This window comes from Megalopta genalis, chromosome 14 (genome assembly GCF_051020955.1).
Source record: "Megalopta genalis isolate 19385.01 chromosome 14, iyMegGena1_principal, whole genome shotgun sequence".
Taxonomy (NCBI): Eukaryota; Metazoa; Arthropoda; class Insecta; order Hymenoptera; family Halictidae; genus Megalopta; species Megalopta genalis.
The window spans coordinates 1589949-1612624 of record NC_135026.1 but is presented as its reverse complement, the minus strand read 5'-3'; the positions used below and the strand labels follow the sequence as shown (position 1 = coordinate 1612624).

General features: G+C 37.7%; 1 protein-coding gene across 2 annotated transcripts in view; it reads left to right on the top strand.

Moving 5' to 3' along the window:
* Positions 1–4404, top strand: part of LOC117224051 (uncharacterized) — a 283462-nt gene extending 279058 nt beyond the window's left edge. Inside the window, exons 6-7 of one of the 2 annotated variants that reach the window (XM_076526267.1) lie at positions 537–1679; positions 3350–4404. In XM_076526267.1, coding sequence (XP_076382382.1) covers positions 3622–4257 — 636 coding nt within the window. In that variant the 5' untranslated portion in view covers positions 537–1679; positions 3350–3621 and the 3' untranslated portion in view covers positions 4258–4404. Of the gene's footprint in view, positions 1–536 lie in introns of both variants that reach the window. The other variant, XM_076526268.1, reaches the window with a different exon arrangement.
* Positions 4405–22676: the final 18272 nt, after the last annotated feature.

Sequence of the window (22676 nt, the reverse complement as noted above, 5' to 3'; positions counted from 1 at the left end):
ATTGTATAACAATTATACATATACATTTTTATATATAAATACATTGTTTTATACGTATAACAATATATTCTTCTTTTATTGTATTATCATCACAGCGATAATAAATGATAGGAATAAAATGATAGGAGTAAAAAATAATAATATCATCACTTACAGTTATAAAAAAAATGGAATGTAACGATTCCGTGCACATCAATTGTCATTAGTACCAACCAGGGGTTGGTACCAAAATCCCTGTCGTAAGTATCAACTAATCCGAAACGAAAACTGTACTAATTCTATGGATAAATTTCCATATTGAAAACTAATGTGCGTGGCTTACAGTACCTTTTATTACCAATTAGAACTTGTCCGGACATTGCATTCGCAGTGCACTATTCTAGGAGATTTAAGAAAAAGCCGGAAAACAAGATATATCAAATGTAAAGAGACTTTTAAGACACTCGGACATTACCAAGAACATAACACTTCTATATGCGAAAAATATAGATTTATGTAATCGTGAACTAGTAAGAGATACACTGATTCTGATTTAGGGGAAGATGCGAGGACTAGAAGAAGTACTCCTGGGTATGTTACCACAGTGATGAGGACTCATCAGATGGATGACGGAGATCCTCTGAATATTGCACTTGGTGCCGACTACCTCGAAGCACCACCCACTGTAGTGGGACTCTATTTGTAACGCGCAACCTAACCGTTACGCGTATCTCTCTATGTGTTCTATTCTGTTCTGTCTGAAAGTCTGTTCTGTCTGTACTTTCTGTCTGTCTCTAGGGGACCGGAGTCATGCCTAATATGACCTCGGTCCTCCCTACTTCTCTTGACCTAGGGTGGGCGGCAAGGAATTACGGTCCAATCACTGCAATCCCAAATCCAGTGAAACTGCCCCAAAACGATGGGCCGGGAGTTAGGAGGGAGAGTGGCAAAATAACTTCTGCTAGACATCCCGCGCTGATGGGCCTACGTGCCCGAACAATGCCAGACCCAACCGTCATTGACTGGACCGTAGTCAAGGACCAGGAGACGTTATGACGGTGCCACATGTGCCCGGGAACGGCCCGAGACAGACCCATACCGTCCGGGTACCCAAGCACATGGCCCCTGCCATAAATCCTGGCCACTTGGCCGTAACACGTTGATACTGACTTATTCAGGAATCTTCCACCTATCTTTCAGGACCAATGTGACCTTCCTAACGTTTTTAGTTTGCGCATAATATCTTGTTTATGTTAAAAATTATGCGTTTGTATAAAAATTAAAATTAAAATTTTTGTAAAACTGAGGATGATACAGCAATTTCGTTTTCAGATTCGTGTTTGCGAGGTGACGCTCTGCAAGGAGAACCTATTGTATATTACAAAATAAAATCATGCTCAAGAGTGATATTGATGTTGCGAATTTTGGAGAGCGGAAGGTAGATTAACATGAATTTCCGTTTATAGAAACTGTACGAATATCCGCTATCGTAGACGACTACGAAATACGCGTGGGCAACAAAAATAGCTCCGTAAATGGAGAAATCACGATACGTGTTATTTGCTTGGCAGACTGGTTGCAAAAACAATTTGAAGGGGAGAGCTACACGATTCATTTATTTTTCGTTATCGAATATTCAGCTTTACTTGAATTTCGATATGTGCCGGTACAATGATACTCGAATATCGATTGCGAGAAAGGTAAATACGCGTTGTTCTAAATACGATATATGTTTCAAAAATCCTATTACGAAAACGATGAAGCACTACTCGATACTTTGTATAGTACAAGCCATTCATCGTCATCGATTGCTGTCGGCAAAACGGAGTGCTAAAAAATGCCGCGACCGACGTGCGAATTGAATGCGTATTCCCATCAGACGTCCCGCGGAATATAACCTATTAACAGACATTGCTAACAAGATTACTTGATTATGAAAACATTATAAAGAAAGAATATTTTTATTCTGGAAATTAATTATTAGCATTCATAGGACTAACAGGATATTACCGTAAATTCATTAAGAACTTTGCAAAAATCTCTAAACCGCTTACTACACTCGCTAGGAAAGACAAACCGTACGTATCGACTGAAACACAACAGACAGCTTTCGACACACTCAAAGACAAGCTATGTTACGCACCCATTCTAAAATACCCTGACTTCAACAAAACCTTCACTTTAACTATATAAACGAAACCAGTCCAGACTCTACAGACAATACACCCTCTAATGAATCAGAACACCCTTTGATTTATAAATTATACGAAACTTGGAAAACAAATCTAACACGATTCCTTATAAAACAAACCTGTAACAAACCTTCATATATACAAATTAGCCCCACATAACTAGGTAACTACAACGAGGTTAATCGATTAATTGAATTACACAACATAGCCTCATCTAAGAACACTTTACAGTTTGGACTCGCAAACGGATTTACAAACTACGAAATTGTTTCCATGCAGCTTATGCTCAGATTCCTCTGAAATCATTTAAACAAAGAAGTTACTTTAGCCACGACACCTTTACGCAAATGTACAGAACAAGAAAAAGTTGACATAATTAAAGAAAATCTAAAACATTTGGGAGAAAACAAAACTATAGAAGCCATCCGAAAAAGACACTTATGGCCCAACATGACCAACAACGTACAGAACTTTATAAAAACATGCGACACATGTCAACGCAACAAACTCAATAGGATACGCCTTCCAATCCCAACGTCAAGATTGTCATGGATAGTTATAGGCCTTTTACCTCTCACCAATAACGGAAACCAGTTTATCCTATCTATTCAAGCCTATCTTACCAAATATTTAATCATCATACCTCTCCAAAACCAAAAAGCCGAAACTATAATTGATGAACTTATAAATCATTACATATACATATTCTCTTCTCCAAAACATATTGTTACGGCGACTTGTCCAAATCAAGTCGCTGTAATGTGAAAGTGCCCTGTTGTGAGCAACTCCTTAAAGAAAAATAGAAGAGAGGGGTTGCCACGGAGGTGTGTTATCAACAGACAATCGAAGAGTCGGGATCGGACCGTCGAGCGATCAACACCATCTAATTCAAAGATCTCTAACATAATTGAATTTAGTTGTATTATAGTTTATCTACTCTATTGTAAATAAAATGCCGCGACGCGGGAGAAGTGCAGTAATTCGTAACAATATTCTTACCGACGAAGGACAAAATTTCGTTCGCAAATTAATGGTACGATTTGAAAAAATATTCAAAATACAACACATAAAAACTACAAGTTTTCACCCCCAAAGCAACGGTAGCCTCGAAAGAACTCCTAACACAAGACATTACTGGTTCACGGAAATCGACTAAAACCTTATCATTTACCTTCCAGGAATCTGAAGGGTACGACATAATCCCACATAACCACTCTCAAATAATTAAAGAAAACTTAGAAACTACGCTAATTTAAGAGAACACAGCCCACTCAGCAATCCAACTTTATGAATTGTAAAACAACAGAATGCCCACTCTCTCTCTCTCTCTCTCTCTCTCTTTCAGTATTTAGAATCCAAGATTTAACTTTTATACCCATGTCAACCCCTATACACTTATATACTTATTCCAGAACAATCAATCGATATCAATATATTATATAAAGAAAACATGCACATAAAATTAGACAAACTAGCAAAAATTAGTAGCAATAACGATTGCACATTACTTTATGCAAATAATGTAATGAAAATTGGAGGTACAACAAAGGAAATCAATATTACTTCTGAGAATTTCACTATCTCGCATACTGCATGCTTAGACTTTGACAAATTAAATAACATACCCATAGCTCCAAAGGTAACTCCAAATTTCAACCAAAACCTCGCGAACTTAGATAGTATGGAAGCATCTCTCATAGAAATTCAAGCCAATAGAAGAATTAAGACAACACAAGAAATCATTGTATCAATTCTAACTTATGTAGGGTATGGTTCCATATGTCTAGTATTGCTGTACATACTCTATAAAATAGGACTATTTACCCTTCTTTCAAAACTAACACCAACAAACATTTGTATCAAAATATTTTGCCAAGAAAATAGTGTACAAACCAACGAATCAAACACATATGATAACGTAAGATATACCCCTAAACTAAGAAGGACCGAAAGTACACCACCCTTCCAACCACCAAAAGAAAGTTCTACAGAATTAGCCCTTGACTTCCAGGAGCAAGTCATCTCTAACAATGGGGGTGTGAAGCCAGACTCTCTTATCTTGCTTGGTGTGTCACCATGGTGTTAGATTACACTAGTATAAGGACCTATAATGTAATATTACATAATTTTTTTAAATATATATAACATTCCTTTCGCGATGAAAAATAAATAAAATGAATAAAATGGATAAAATAATTATACTGTTTACTGCTAATGTTATAAAAATATAAAAGTTGTTTGATTTTATTATCCTATAATAACAAAAAACGAATAATATAGAAGGCACTTTCACATAGAATAATTTAACATTTTTATAAGCAAAGGAAAAGGCGTATATAAGTATTCGTGCGTGAAAATCTAAACCGAAATATAACAAAACCGGTGTCGGGTAAATCTTTACGCCTAAATGACCGGTGAGACACGTATAGGCCGTTAAACAGCTACCAGTCGGTAAAGTGTTATGTACTATTCGGAGTTGAAAAGAATGGCCTTTATCAATAAACTAAACACCGCGAGAAGGAAGGAGAATCGATCGTCCGCTCCACACAATCACGTCTTCTGTCTAGTGCGAAAATTAGCTAATAACCACTCAGAATCTGAAAAGTGAAAGGGATTCGGTGGAGCAAGCGCTCATAATGCAGCCGCAAAGATTTTGTTTTAACACGTTCGTCGCCCAGCGCAGCTCGGTTGAGTTTCTCGCGAGCCAAAATCCGACTAATGGAGCACTGAAACATAAACAGAGCGATACATTTTTTAAATAAATAATTTTTAATAAATTTAACCTTGACATAACCTGAACGTCAAGAAGCGAAAGAAAATGTAGAAAAAACTACGATCTATTGTTCGAATTGTCCAAAATCACCTCAAATGTGTTTAGAATGTTTCAACGCACACCATACGACATAGTATAATGTAATGTGTTATACTAAATATAAAGTAGTAAAAAGTATAGTATAATATGTATATGGTATAATATTTTTAGTATTTTTAAGTTGTATATCCTATATTTATATTTCAGTGCTTATTCCATTTTATTCCTTTTAAAATCCAACTGAAAGTCCTATAAATTGAATAAGAAGAGCGTCACCCATATTTGGATGACGGGGCCGCCGGCCAGGAGATTCGCTTTGTATATACGTTTCAACAAATGTTTACGTTAGAAATTCTCCCTAGTAGTCTATGTTACGAACTTGCTGGGAATAGCCTTGTGCTATTCCTAGGCCTATGTGCGTTACTGCTACTTCGATGTTTAGGTTCGACGGAATTGGTCAAGCGTATGATGTGGCACGCGACGCGATTCCTTTGACTCGAATTCTCGAAATGACAATTTTTAATGCAATGACATAACTTTTTAATTTTACTTATTGTGTAATTTATTATATTTCATTATTGCTGTGACTATATAAGAAAAATACATTGTTACATAAATGATAACTATTTGGTATTTCTAATTGTTGGGATTATGGAATGGAAATGAATATGATTCTAATTCTTTTCTTAAAAAGACTTTATTTTATTCCTTTATTGAGAGAAGGTATATGGGCGAAAACGATCGAGCGACCAAACTCTACTGAGATTCCGGTAAGAAAAAAACGCTTCTTTTATACCCTTTTTGGGTTCGTCTTATCCACCAATCAGAGACGTTTATTTGCCGCGTTTCACATTGTATACGTGACGCTGGGACCCCCAAACAGTCAGGGCACGATGTGTATCTAATGGTACCGGTGATGATGTATCGCGGTATCTACTATATACAGTTTACATCACCGTCGTTGCCCGCTGACGGAACCGGCGAAAATGTAAACTGATATCTTAGTATCTTAGTACTAAGTAAACTATAGATTAATTTTTGTTCGTGGCTAAAATTTCAACACTAATATACTAAAGTAATCTATTCATCACAAGTGTTATAATGATTATGTATACATTAAAAAGCTGCATTGATATTATACATAATCATGCATATACTAATTACATAAGTGAAATATTGTAATCTATAATAAATTGTTTTGTTACGTATCATTTTTGGAATTATGTAGTATCGTGACCCGCGGTGATTGTTTTCCTATACGTACTAATAGCAACATTACTTGCTAGAATACATATACAGGGTGTTCTGCAATTATTTTAACAGCTAAAAATAGGAGCGTTCGCTCCCATGTAGATGGCGATCTCCCATCTGATCATTTTCGGAGGAGTACCATCAGACCCTTGAGAGTCTGTTGACCGCTAATTTTCCATCACTGGCATAAGCTCAGACAGTATCGCCCAGTCATATACATTAACTGTTAACATAATTATGGGACATCCTATACAGAATCGCATATTAATGTGACGCTCGCGACAGTAGTAAGTTTCAATTTTTGCGTACCCATGAGTGTGATACTAGGATTCTGCGAACACTAGTAACACGTTGTAATTGTTATGAGCCGAAGGCTAGGCAGCTTTACGTGGTCGAAGGTTTGTTGCGATTTTGGAGTTTTGGTAAAGAATAGCGTGAACTAGCCGATGTCTCTTTCAATAAAGAGCGTCAATAAGCAATAAGAAGGTAGGTAAGAGTAGGGATTTAGAGTTTGGTTACCTCGTAACTTTTACAAAGAAGAAATGAAGATACACCTCGAGTGGTAAAGGTGTATCTCTGTTGTGTTTGTACCAACTACTACGACATGTATACGAAATTTCAAGAATCCTATTACAGAAACGACGATACACTCCTCGATACCGTTGACTTTTTGTCGTACGGTCCATTAGTCGTCATCGTTTTTTAGCGGTAAAACGAAGCGCTGTAAAATGCCACGATCGACGTGCGAATCGAATTTGAATACCGGAAGAATGTCCCGTCTTCGACCACCGCCTACTATCTGATGATACCCGACTGCATCTTGAAATATAATCCGTTGACGAACATTGTCAGAAAAACTACTTAATTATAAAAATATTATATTGCGAAAACTAATATGAATCGAAACATACTTTCAACCGATGTGTTGCGAATACAACTGAATTGATAATACAGCCGCGCCACTAAGATCTCTAATGAAGTAAACATTATCCCGACCGCTAAGATTCTGCTTCGCGAGCAAAACTGTATTGATAACTGCTACCATACTTTGCAGTTAATTGCCAAAAAACCCGCTAAAATAACAAATTCCGATCTTTAGCGGCGGCCAACGATTCTAGGCAGACGACGAACCGCCTTTTCGTAACAGATCGCGATACAAAAACCAATTTCATGGGGGACACCGGATCCGATTTGTGAGTATACCCGCGCTCGCGCATGGGTGGCCCGCCTAACGGTTCGAGAATATTAATGTACGGATACGTTTCCCTGCACTGGAATTTCGGCCTGCGATGGAAATTTGATGATTCGTTATCGCGGACGTCACGACGCCTCCGGCCATGAAGAAAGGTAATGAGTGGCGTCCGTGCGGCGATTATCGTGCGTTAAACGCGAGGACAATCCCGGATAGGTACCCTATGCCACGTATCGAGGACATCGCATAGTGTCTATCCGGTAAGACTATTTCCTCACCATAGACTTGGTGCACGCGTACAATCAGATAACAGTGAATCCGGACGGTATACCTTATTGAATTATATTTAGTTATGGAAATAAATTTAATAATTTTCACTAGTTGAACTTTCAATTAGAACTTTTATTTAATTAAATAAATACCTTCCTTAATTAAGGAAGGTGTAGCGGCCAGTCGGCGCGCATAAGAGAAGATTTATTTCTCGCGCAAACGACTAACATATTTATGACTCTCCTTCGAAAAGGCTATCTTTGAGTAAACTGTTTTCTGTGCGGATGGCAATAAGCCAGTAGAGTTTCTTTTTTACCTGATTCTCGATAGCCTACGAGACCGTCATAAATAACGGGAAATTCCGAAGGGCACGCAAAACGGACCCGAACGCCGGACGTCCGAGCGCAACGGCCCTGAGGAAAACCCAGGCCGTTACATCATAAAAAACGCACCCACTCCGATCACCACGCGGTCCCAAAACGGGACGCGCTCAGGGCGTAAGGGACAACGCGGTGAGAAGGAGATGGACAACGCTGATTGGGAAAACCCATTCGCGGGTCAACCAATCAGGGGGTGTCCAGAGCCCTTGCCGGGGGCAAACAGGAAAATATAAAAAGAGCAGCAGTGAGACGCTCGCCCTCATACCTCGCATACCTTCGATACTCCTCATACCTCGCATACCTTCGATACTTCTCATACCTCTCTTGCTACGACGTCACGTTACCCGAAAGTGTTTCTACGCAACTTAATAAATAAAGTTTAATAGTTACACCGCACGCACCAGTTATTTACCAGAACATACCCCATAACTAAAAAGGTATAAAATATATTCTCATTTATGAGATGTCTGCGTTAACTGACACGATTCAACTTGGTAAAAACAATAACGATTAGAAAAGACAAAATACAAAACCATATGCCTTCTTGATTAAATCATATCAGGTGGTAAATAAAAAACTATTCGTTTCATTGATTTTTGCATTCAACCTATTTGTTGAAATTTAACAAAGCTCTTTCGGACTTCGCAACGCGGCGCAAACGTTCCAGCGGTTCATGGACGAAGCACTGCGCGGAATCGAGTGGTGCTATGTATACATAGATATGACCAATTTTTAAAGCTGTAGAGCCTATTTTCCTCGCAGCGATAGTCAACATTCCAAGTCTCGGGATTTCGAAGCTTACGTCATTCTCTCTCTCTCTCTCTCTTTCTCTCTCTCTCTCTCTCTCTCTCTCTCTCTCTCTCCCTCTCTCTCTTTGTAGGAAAATAGTAGGAATAAAAAATCATTTGAACTAATAAAGAAGAAATATTCCATTATCTGTCAATTTATTCACCTATATTCAAAATGCGCAAACTTCACTCAAGCAACAATGATATTTTATTTTATTTTTTCGCGACGATGATGATATCCAGCAATTAAGTCTGCAAGGTACGTTACATATTTCACAGATTCGTTCGGCGATACTTGGGATAACCAAAATCTAAATCAACGCTGCGTATTCCCATTCCGTCTAAAATGTCCTTTTCGATGTGATCTCCTTTGTATGCAACGACCGGGGCTGTGTAGTCGCGAACAATACTCCGAATAATTTCACTGATATCTTCTTGCTGATAATTTTCGCCTCCGAAATTTTTGAATGATATCCCATGCCCGAAATTCATGACGTACTATACAGTCTTCCTGTAATTCGTCGATAAATGATCGAATCACATGTCCAATTTAAATTCTACTAGCTCGTAAACTTCATTACAAACATGTGTAATGATCACGTCTTTACAACAGAATTTGTTATTAACAAAGAAACCATTCATATCCAATATACTGTAACGTACGGAGAATCTTCCCACGAATTTTTAATATTTCTTTCTGAAGGCATATATATACGCCAGGTGGCGCCAGCCAGCCGGGGGTACATTTGTATATCGCGAGTCAAGTACCTCCAAGGGGTACGACGACGAACGTTTCTGGAATCGGATCACATAGGAACACCCCCACTACCATTTTTCCAGAGAAAATCTGGCTATATAAAGGGCCCAAACGCGACCAGAAATCGGGCTAGTTTCGAGTCATTCGTCGACGTGGAAACTCTAGTGAGATCGAGTCTTAATTCTCTTTCGAACAATCTAGTAGGTAATTAGATATCAAATCAGAGAAGCCCCCGAAAAGCTGAGAGCACGATAGAGTCCGCGAACACCTACATACATTTGTAAAAACCCAAAACGTGTAATAAATTAGCTTTTACCAGCTTTCTTTGCTTATAAGTTCGATTATTTTCATTTCCTATTTCGAAGCAGTAGTTAGTATAACCCACAAAGATATATCTTCACCGTTCGAGGTATATCTTTACTTCTCTTTCGTACAAAGTTACGAGGCAGTCTAATACCAATTTCCCCAAATATTATCCTTACCTTAAAGGTAGCCACCCGTGCCGAAATAAGCATCGACTGGTCTACGTACCTTATCCTAACCTTAAAGGAAGCCATCCGTGCCGAAATAAGCATCGGCTGGTCTACGCACCCCTATCAAAAATCCCAATTGCATGCAACCTCCGGCCACCCAACCTGCCTGGTCCTCGGTTCGTAACAATACAATCAATTTAAAAACTTCTTTTAGTACTGTCACCAATAATTAATGATACACCCTTTTCGCTGCACTGTAGCGATTTAATTTATTCCAAGTTTTACAAATTCTATTAATTAACGCGCACACACATAAGTCTTCGACACATCGCTATGGAGTAAAAACTGTTAAAAAAAAATATCCTGCGTACTCGTTCAACCTTCTGAAGAAAGATGTCTCGCTTTCTCCCATTAAAAGCAATATCATCACGCGCAATGATAAGAACGTTGGCAACGGCTTCGCAGCAGAACGCTGATAAGACATTGATTTTGCCAGCCAGCGAAATCCGTTGCAACAGATGAATCCGCTAGAGAAAGACGCGATATGTTTCCTTCTCCCTCTTTCTCCCTCCCTCTACCTCTCGCTCTCTAAAAATCATGGTGCATGAACTTCCATAATATAATATTATATTTTAATACATGTCGAAAGTACACCGATAAGGTTATGTCAAGGTTATTATTTCTTCCGGTAATCTTTCGAATGCAAAGCCGCAAATATCGAGCGCAACGACTTCCCCCGCCCTCTTGTTCAGAAACACTACCGAATGAACGAAACTTCCCCCCTTGCCCCGCATGTAAATTTCCCCTCGCGAATGAGTTAGAACCTGTTCACATACTCCACGTTGATCTTACGAGCGGGTTCCACCATCCAGATAGTGAAAAAACCGCTTTTTCGACACCATACGATCACTAAAAAATTAATGAAAATTAATGAATTCGATATTATCCGAGCTACGGGGTACGGAACTCTTTGTCTATCTAGATGATATTGTCATCTATTTCCGCAGCCTTCCCGATCATGCAGTAAAATTCCGTAAACTTGCCGAGGATCTAAGAGTCACAAATTTAAAATTACAACCAACGAAATGTGAGTTCCTTCACCGCAAGGTTGCGTACCGAGGTCATATAATAGGTGAGGACGGAGTAAAGCTCTGTTCCTACAAGATATGTGCCGTAAATGTTCGGGAATTTTAAGGATTCGCAGGCTATTGTCGTAGCTTCGTTAATAATTTCTCACAAATTTCGAAACCACTTACAATTCTCTTGAAAAAAAAATAAATTCAATTGGGGCCCACAACAAGAGAGATCTAGCATTTAACACACTTAGAGAAATTTTAACTATTCAACCGCTTCTACAATATCCGGATTTCAATAAAGAATTCAATGTTACTATAGACGCGTCGTGTTTCGCAATGGGCGAAGTTTTGAGTCAGGACGAGCCGGGAAAAGATAAATCTATCTATCCATCCAGACTCTTGCAAGGGGCCGAATTGAATTACTCAACCATAGGAGAAGTGTGTCTAGCCATCATACAGTATAGCCATCAAGTTCAAGCCCATTAGAGATCACCAACATCTTGTTTGGGTAAATTCCATTAAGGATCTATTACATTGATGGTTCAAACTCGCGGAATATGAGTATTCAATGATTTATAAAACAGAGGAAAATAATTCGAATGCTGACACGCTTAGCAGGAATCTCGTACCTCTGCATCCTTTCTCCGCTGATTTCCACGACTCAGCCATGTTTGAGCCGATACGTAAAGATCCCAACAGCCATCTTGACGCGCAATCAAACCACATCCATCGACCAATGAAAGAGGCGTAATCCTTTTCATCGTAAGACCCGCCATCTTCTACCTCTTCGCCAGTACTATTTCCAACTCCACCTATCCAGTACCATTCCTTACCGGATGTAGGACCACCCATAATAATGGAGGCTACCCTCCCTTCAGAGTCTATCTCTTCTGACGAACAATTAAATTCGGCCCCTAGAACAGGTCACCCGCAGCACACATAAAGACATTTATTCAAACTACTGTGACTTGCATTAATATTCGGACACCATATTATTAGAAAAATTATTGCTCCTTTTTAGTGTTTATGATAGTATTATTGAATCAATTGTGTTCTCATATAATAAAGCACTTCTTAAAGTAAGTAGAAACATAAATTTTGTTTATTTATTGCGCATGCTCTTTTGTATAATAAGCGATAAACAAGATTGTGACAAAATTTAACGTCGCAAAAATATTCGGACACAACGTCTTAGATGCCAGAGTAAAATACTGTACTACGTTGACGACGCCGCTAACACACATTGTTTATAAACAAATTTTATAAACAAATAAAAATTCGTTGCGGGAACTCGGTACCACAGAAATTATTGGTGATATCAGACGCTTTACTTGTGAAAATGGGACGAAAAGGAAGAAATACGTCTTTTGAAATCCGAAATTACAAAGAAAAGGGAAAATCATACAGAGATATAGCCAAACTATTAAATATAAGCAAGAGTAGTGTGGCAGATATTACAGGTCGGTACATTTGTAAAGATTGAATCGATTTAATCCCTCAAAAAGGTCGTCCAAAATTATTAAACTCTCGCGACCAACGCAAGATAATAAGAAAAATAAAGAAAAATTCTGGACAAAGTGCTACAAAATTAACAAAGGAGTTGTTTGTAGAATCTGGGAAGAAGGTACACCCGGACACAGGGCGACGGGTATTAAAAACTTATGATTACAACGAAAAAGTTCCTCGTAGAAAGCTACACGTAAATGAAGCAAATCGCAAGAAAAAATTGAGCTTTGCAAAAGAATATGTTTACAAAGACAACTGGCGGTGGAATGATGTAATATTTTCGGAAGAAAGCAAATTTAATCTTTACGGATCCGACAGTCAAAAAATGGTGTAGCGTAAAATAAATACAGAATTAAACATTTCAAATACAAGACCGACAGTGAAACACGGTGATAGAAGTGTGTAATATAGTGTGGGGTTATATCTCGTCTGTAGGTGTAGATGAACTAGTTTTTATCGATGGTATTATGGACAAAATGAAGTATTTCGACATTTAAAAAAAAAAATTTAATTGCAAATGATCTAAGTATGGGTATACGTACAATTTTAAGTTTTATCAGGACAATGATCCCAAACACAAGGCCAGAATTATACAGGAATATTTATTATACAATTGTCCAAAAGTACTGCATTCTCCTCCTCAATATATAATTGTGTGTGTGTGTGTGTGTGTGTGTGTGTGTGTGTGTGTGTGTGTGTGTGTGAATTATATTTTAATTTAAATCCGATTGAAAATTTATGAGATCAATTAGACCGCAAAATTCGTACAACACCTACAAGGACAACAGAGATAAAACAACGTTTGTTAGACGAATAGAAACGGATTTCGCCGGATTAACAAGCCCAAGCGATTACATGAAGTAATAAAACATAACAAAACCCAACCGACAAAATATTAATATTATGATAACATGATTAAAAAGATCTTCATTTTATATAAAATTAATGCAATTCATTCACCGTCTGAATATTTTTGCGACGCTAAATTTTGTCTCAATCTTGTTTATCGCTTATTATACAAAAGAACATGTGCAATAAATAAACAAAATTTATGTTTCTACTTTCTTTATGAAGTGCTTTGTTACATGAGAAAACAATTGATTCAATAATACTATCGTAAACAGTAAAAAGGAGCAATAATTTTCCTGATAATATCGTATCCGAATATTAATGCGAGTAGTTTTTAACTTGCTGATGCTCACGTAGTCGCCAAGCTTGAATATACCAGGACCAACGATCTCAACGAGAAGAATGTTATTCTTCAACGTACGATTGAATCGTTCAGCTTTGAATCGGAAGCTTTCATAATGCCGAACGTGGAATTAATCTTTATTGTAGAATTCGTTCTACTATCCTTTTTAAACGTCTATGCGAAAACTTTGCACACATTATTGGCACTTTTACTTTTGAGAGGAACCACTCAGGCATATTTACTAAATGTATCGATTATCGTAAGAATATATCGGCGTCCTCAATTATCTCCCGTGTATGACTGAACTTAGACGATATCGGCTTGCCAGAGACCGTCGAGTCCTTGCACGATCCCTCATCTATGAGGGAGAAACTATCTCCCTGGGGCATACAGATCGTTCACGAAGTTCACTTTCTCGCCGCACATTATTATCACCTTGTCAGTTTGTAGCCATATGAAAGTGCTGTCATTACTATGTCCTCTCTTAGCGCTATAATATTATCTATTTTAGTCATGATTTCAGATTTCCACTATGCATGAGCTTGTTCTGCATTTTTCGCCAGCTTTTCGATAGCCGTTATTTTGATTAAAATTTCAGACTTTCACTTTGCACTAGTCTGTTCCACATCTTTCATCAACTTTCCGTTAGGAGTTATTTTTCTACGAAGCTCATCGCAGCCTTTGTTTGAAACACCGTCACTGAACAATTAAATGGCTGCGACATCGTTTGCTGTAGGATTCGCAACATAACCGATCTTAGCGGACAATGCTTTCGACTCAGACTTGCTCGATTGATAACGCTTTATTAATGGACATTTTTTCGTTCCTTAATCCAGTGTTTCTTCATTTCTATCATTGACTCGAATCGTTCTTGTTGTTGTTGAATCTGCTGTATTGTCTGATATATGTCGTCGAGTCTCAACTCTATATTTTGAAATTTCACATCACAATTTTCGTCTGTGGATATGGTTTGATTGGTTTCACAGCAATTCCAACGAATACTCATTTCATCGAACTATTTTGTAAAACCAATTGACATTGGATTCGGTATTAACCTAACTAATATTCGCGTAATTTAATTTGTAGTCAATCCAGCTTCGCGAACTTCTTCGATTATGGATATTACATATTTCGCTGTCGTGGCCGGTGTATCCGGCATTTTTCGATGACGTCGCAATTTCAGACATTCCATCAACTCGTTCGGATCGTCCCAATGCACGTAATCGTTCGGGTTGTTTGTCACATGCATCGTTGTTGAATGCTTAATTTGCTTTCCTGGTAATGCCGCGTACATTTGCCCTCTAATGTTTTTGTACTTGCAGCCCTTTCTTCCAATTATCTGATTCCCACGTCGATGCGCATGCACAGCAATGAGAATATTTTTGTAAATTTTCTTATCGATCTCAGTATACTACTCCTCGTCGCGTATACTTCTAAATATCATTTCGAAGAGACCTAGAGTCCAAGATTTCCAAATACATGTTGATACTTGTCGCGGCGCGTTTCAGGAGTTTCAAAAATATTTTGCATCGACAATTCGAAAGCCTCCCCCTGTTATGCCGGAAGTATTGTGGCCACCGGTTCGTTCGCCTTATCGCTGTCATTATTAGGATTACGTCATCATTACCTTCCTTTTCTTTTTCAAATGTAGCCCTGGCGATGAAGCTACTTCGTCGTGCTTCCTCTTCTTCTTGTTCCATTTTCTCTGCACTTTCTTTATAGAGAACGGCGTTTGCATAGCCAGCGGTGGATCCTGGGATCGGCGTATTATCGTTCGCTTCTGAAGCGGTATTTTGAACCAATTGTTTCAATAAATCCAGGATCGTCTGTACGTTCGTCACGGTATCCATTTTCTTACATTTCAGTGCTAAATATTTTTTATGTATGGTTTCGCTGGCTATTTCTTTGACGATCGTAGTTGCTGTCTTTCACCCGACGACGGCAGCAGTGACATATTGATTGAACTCCAACAATTCTTACCGAACAAGCGTGTCGGTTATAGTACGACAATCTTGATGAATGTGTCACAAATTCGTAACGTCTTGATTGAATAGAATTAACAGATTGGCATTGTCACGAATTAAGTGCTTAGGTAATCTAGAATCAATTGAAGTGCGAATGTCTGTCCATCGCAAAATTTTCTCTCATGATATCGTGATCGTCGCCAGCATCGTCGTCGAAGATTAATACCGAATCTGGTCGAGCATCTGTCGAAAAGATTGTTCACATTTTCTCTCACAAATAAGAACAGTTTGCTCAAGTATTGGTTTTTCGGCTGACGTATCGTAATCGCACTCCATTCGGACTCTTCAGCAAATTAATTATTACGTTCGTTTTACCACATCCTGATGGACTGCTTATCACGCATCATACAGTACCTGGTAGCAATGACCCCTATTTCTAAATCATCTCGTCATGGTCATTGAACGTGCGACACGTTGAAACCTGGATATTCATGGATTGTAGTACACAACGCATGCTCTCTCTCCCTCTCTCTCCCCCTTCCAACCCCCACCCCCACCATCCCACCATCGCGCCGCGCTCGCATACTCTTCCAACGCAAGAGTGTCACACACGTTCACGTTATCTGGAAGAAGTAGCGTGTTATCGTCAAAGTACTGCCCACTTATAGATCTGAATAATGTCGAATACGAATTGGATCCGCTCAATTTGCAAACTTATCACACGATACCGAATATCAGTTCGAATATCAAGAACAATAAATTCTATTTCCGCGAGAAAGACGAGGAGATACGCATTCCTGACGGTTCGTACAAACAGGAGGCGATCAATGCCTACTTGCTGCGCAAGATATGCGCGTTGTATTCTCCTTCCAAAAGTAGGGATAAATTACGCGATGTGGAATATCCGGTGGTTTTACGAGCGAACAACAATACTATGAAAAACAAAATTATAAACGCGTATAAAATAAACTTTACAAAGCCTAGCAACGTGAGTTCCATCCTAGGATTTTCTACGGATCGCGTTTCATCACCGAACACGTGGCATACATCGGATACGTCTGTGAATATCATTAATGCGAATATTATGCGAATAGAGTGTAACGTAATCAATGGTTCGTGTGGTAACAGCAAACTGGTTCACACGATGCACGAATTCTCGTGTAAGACGCTGTCAGGATATAAATTTTCAAAAGGAAGGAATGACGGCACAGATACACGTGCGATAAATCATCTCATAACTTGCCAACGTATCGACCGTTTATCGTCATCGATGGCTTTCAACAAAACGGAGCGCTAAAAAATGCCATGGTCAACGTGCAGATGGAACATGCGTACTGCCTGATGATGCATAATTGCATCGTGGAATACAATCCTTTAACGAACATTGTAAGAAAAATTATTTAATTATAAAAACATGTTTTTTTTATTGTGAAAACTAATATGTATCAAAATATACTTTCCTAAATAAAAAAATATTTCTCTCTCTTTTCCTCGACCCGATCATTGTTAACCGAGTACCTAATTAAGAAAAATGAGCTCCACCGCTATAATCTTGCCTGCTGGTAAAACCGAACTGATAATGCAAGCAGCTTGCCACCGAGACCGTTAACAAAGTAAAAATTATTTTAGCCTCTAGGATATCAAGTTTTACTTCAAGCCTAATGGGGTAGTCGACGTGGAATACGAGCCACAAAAACGTCAGCAGACATACAACCAATAGGTGCAAACAAGAAGCACCGCAGAAACGAAGCTCGCATGCTTCAGGACGAATCTTCCTTTCATAGCTCATGCCGGTCACGCTTGATGGCCATCTATCACGGCTCTTGTCGACCACTGTTGACGGCCATCTTTCACGGCTCCTGCAGGCCATCGTTGACGGCCACTTTCAATACACGAGCGTGCTTTTTAACCAGCGAAATAAGGCCACGCTCGATACAAACAGAAGATTTTTAACCTCCGGCATGCCAACCTTGTGTCACTCTAAAGTATGTGAAAAATGTTACGCTCGCTAAACGTATTTCCTGTGAGTATTCAACATAGAGGTGAACATTATTATGTGTAGACATTGTGAGAATGAGAAATAAAAAATAATTGGCCTTGACATAACCTTGACATATCATAATATGTACGCATGTCATTTGATTTTAATCGTTCTGATATACATATTCAAACCTGTCCTTACACCACTTACCAAAAATCGGCATGAACTTACTGGACAATCCAATAGTTGAGTTCGTTTTGGAGTCTGATTCTCGAAAAAATTTCCAACAAATTAACTCACAAAAAAGTTCATATTAATGAATTTATTCAAACAAGCATGTATCGAGAAGATTATTGAAAGCAACTAACCTCCCAAAGAAGCATTCAAAAGTTATTAATGAATTATTCAAAAAACCTCCAAGATATGTTAACCCTCTGCTTCCCAGAAAATGCTTCCAAATACAAAAAGTAAAATATTAAACCACAAAAAACTCAGTGAAATGTTAAACTCCAGAAGGATACAAAAACACTGCAAAAAGTATTTATTACCATTTAATTTCATTTAAAGAAAGTATTCATATCAGAAGTAGTTGTCCACTTTATATTTGACTTGAATTTGAAGAAAGTACTGAAATCAAAAGTAGGTGCTCCGTTTACTCAGGGTGCACCATACTAGCTAATTAGGATATCACGATAAAACATTAATATTTTAAACGGATTCACATATAACGAATACTTGGAAAAACCAGTAAAATTATATCTAAGGTAGACTTTTGTACAAAAACCGTAGAAGAAATTCATATCGTCATTTTCATTATCTGATTCCATCGTCCGTATTAAAGTTGCATTTAAAAGCACTTGTCTGAATTATTAAAAAAAAACATTGAAAACATAAAAAAAGCCTTGAAGATATATTTCAAGTGTCTTACAGACGTCTTGCCCCAGACGTTAAAACGACGTCCAATTTGGGACGTTTTTAAGACGTAAGACGTTCAAACTTAAAATGGACGTAAAATAGTGTCTTTAACATGTTTAGTGCTTGTTGGGTCATATCCATCCTTCAGGATGCCTTTTGGAACCTTTCTGTTCGCCAGCAGAATTCTTAGAATGGGAAATAATTTTTCTCATTACTAGTAACTTTGGAATACCAAAGCTATTGAATTTGAAGAATTATTTATAACTACTCGAATTTGAAAAAATTCGTTGTAAAAATAATATGAGGAAGTTCCAATGTTCGTCCACACCTTCCTTTAATTCTGAATTTTCAAAATTGCTTTCATTAGATACAGTCCTATTATTATAGGAAATGAGGATTATTAAAATGAACAAAGTGTGAATATACTAAACGTAAAGTACTTTTAAACGTGGCTAAAGTTAATAAGGTCAGTGTAGATTCACCTTCCACTTACTTCCACTTTACTGAGTGTCTACTATTCTTTTGCATATCCAATAGGTATAGGAAGGTTGTAATGAGGAATATGGTAAAGGAAAAGCTAATAATTTCTATTGCTTACGTACAATATGATGAAACGACGATAGATTTTTAAATTGGAGACAAGGAACTACTGCATACAGCATTCTTAATGTACTGTGTCCATTATTTGTCCTTAACAAGATTAGCATGGTGTTTGTTTGATACACTCCGTCGGAAATTCCAGTATACGACACCGGACACCTTTGTTCCCTGGAATTGAGGGTTGCTTCCAGCTCTCTATATGGTGGATCACGCAACTTGTACACCTTTTATAACTCCCACAATATGCGTCGCACGAAAAAATGTTGTATACAGAAGATGCATGGTTTGAAGGGGTACATTATGTAATACATTTATTTTTTTGTATAGGTGGAGGCGTTTAGGAAATTTGAAGGTCAAGTTTGTTTTTTTAAATACATTACTATATTTTTTACGTCAAAATATGGAAGAATAATCGAATCCTAATAGCTACCAAGTAATTTTACTTTATTTCTTGAAAATTTTCTTTACATAATATTAAGTTGGAAATTGGCCATCTGTAGCAGAGTTGTGCTTTATTCGAATAACTTTTTATCTAGTCAATTATTCGAATAATCTACTATTACCTAATTCGCGATAAATTTCTTTACGAATAAATTATTTGCGAGTAGTTTGTTTACGAACGATTCATTCGCGAGTATAATGTTATTTGTTTTCGCGAATCAAAATAATTTATTTCCATTCCACGTGAAATCGGATACCTTCTGGAGTACGGATTTTTTCTAATGGGTTTACAATCACCCAAAACTTTAAAATCTACAATACTAGTTCGTTCAGACGGTTTTGTAATAAGGTATAACGTTATGGAGAATAGGTATTGAAAATTTAGAGGAACTAATTTTTTAAATGAATTATTATAGGGTGTCGACACATAGGTTTGTATTATTGTTGCTAAATTGGTATATTTTAGTTATTTTTCTATCATTTTTTATTATATGTATGAACATTGCAATATATATGACAATTTAAACTTTAGGAAGACTTACAGGAAAACTGTTAAAGGTTACCTAAACAAGACTTGTTTTATATGAAGGCTGAATCAATTGTTATTAAGTGCATATAAATTTCAAGTGCATTCCTCGGCTCTATGATATTTGAAAAATAAAGTTCGAGGTATATTTCGACGCATGAGTAAGCAGTCAAGTGGTAAGCACGTTTGTAACTGAATATTCGTATCCAATTCCAAGATAAACCACGAAAAATCTGACAATGAAATGTTTCCTACAAAAGCTGGCCAGTATGCTGGAACAACATCGGTAGAAGTTTAATTCCGATGGACGGACGCTTGAAGCGAACGAGACCCATCTTGGTGCAAATCATTGCCAATTCCTGATGATCTTTGGCCCCCTCAATTTGAAGAAAGGCGTTCCGAAGGTCAAAGGTGCTAAAACAGCGAGCATGTACTTCGAGCAAAAACGGATCGTGCCGTCAGTTTCCCGAATTTCGCCGATTGAACACGTTCAACGATATCCAAGGATTCAAGGCGTCGCAGTTATTTTTATAGAAGAGGTTTCATTGCGAAAGGCATCGGCCTGTGTAGAGTTTGCTGCGGCCGAGCGTCTTCCTGACAGGACGAACTAACTATGTCTGGTAGTTCAGATATTTTCCAGGATCGAGAAGTGCCGGAAATTGAGGTGGATTTTACACACCGCGGTGTTCTTGGAATTGATTCTTAACACATCAGGCTACTTGTTTGCCTCTTTTTAAAATACAGGCCACAGTCCGAGACTGTCAGTAGCGTTGAGGCCGCGGAAATCCGGCCCTTTCGTGTAGCTACATTAATGTCGATGATGCCACTATGTTCGATCGCGCTAAATACTGTGGGAAATTTTTCGAAATTAATCGAAATGTCATGAGTAATATGGAACTTAACCGGGCCAATCTATGCCTAGCGGATCACTTTTGTACCTCGATGTCAGGAGTTTAGATTATATCGAAATCTGTTGTATTCTTTATACAAATGAAGGTTTAAGTCATCATTTTTCTAATTTCGGAATAGTTTAAGAGCTACAAGCCCTCAAAGCTTCCAGTTTTGGCTGATATTTACAAAAACCGCCTTCACGCTTGAATTTATATCTCCGGAACCATTAATAGAGTATGTATGAGAACGCCCCTAAAGTGTGCGTAACAGTGTATAAGAGCGCTATGTATAGTCCGCCCGCGTGAAGAAGGCACCTATGTGTTTACACCCCCCTCTTTCCACTGCAGCAAGTAAGTTACTAAGCAGCTAGTAAGAGAGGGAATGTAAATACAAAGGTGCCTTCTTGGCGTGTGAGAACTATAGTTGAGCGACGGAACCTAGAGCGCACTGATATCGGATTGCATGAGAGCGGGAACGTGTGAAATATATGTATAATAATATCGTCTTACAGTATATAATCCTGTGTAATCTTAATGTAGTAATTCGCGGTTATGTTTTTAAAACATTGAAGAAAGATATTCGTCTTCTGTGAACTCTTCTCTTTCCGTGGCAATTTTTAATTCGCGGACACTCTGAAACTGTAATTAGGGTGGGACAGAAACGGTCGCGGCGATTCCTGATTCAGATAAACGGACCTCTCACTACTCCATTGTGACGGCCAGCTAACCATAACGTTATCACCTTATATTATTTGAATGAAGTTTTAATAAAAAATCGACAGGTATCCAAAATAGTTGGCTCTCTAGTGTCATTCATACTCTTAAAAGAGTTTTAGTAATTCATACTTTGAATAACTTTATCAGCGATCCAATAATAACTATATCGGTGTACAGAGAATGTATTCGTATATCTTTTGAAACGCTATAATTGTTATGATTGATCGAAAATTGATATAAAACGATTTAAATGTTGTGGGGATGTTAGAGAAATTAGTTTACTAGACATTGGCTAACAAATTGTTTTCAAAAATTGCAATTGGTTTGCATGATAAAAGAATTAATAAATAATGTGTTTTCATGTTCTTTATCTGAGCCTATAACGAAAATTTAAGAGATTTATTTTGTAAATCTCGGTAAATTATATGAAATGCTGAAAATGTCATCGAAATCAGTTGACTTTGACAAGATCTGTAAACAATTAAAGATCACGAAAATCGCAAATTTTCACGAATTTCAAACAAAAACAAGTAATTTTTACATTTTTCAGTTGTTGTCGCTTGATTATGCGTCAACCGCTTACAATGAAAGTTTCAGCATGTGTATAAGTTACGGAGATCTACAAAATGCAATTTCTAAATTTTTGTCATAAGCTCAGATAAAAAAGTCCAAAAAACATCAATTTTTAATCCTTTTATCATCACAATCAACTGTAATTTTTGAAATCTATTTTTTAACCATTGTCTAATAAACTAATTCCTCTAAAACGTTTTA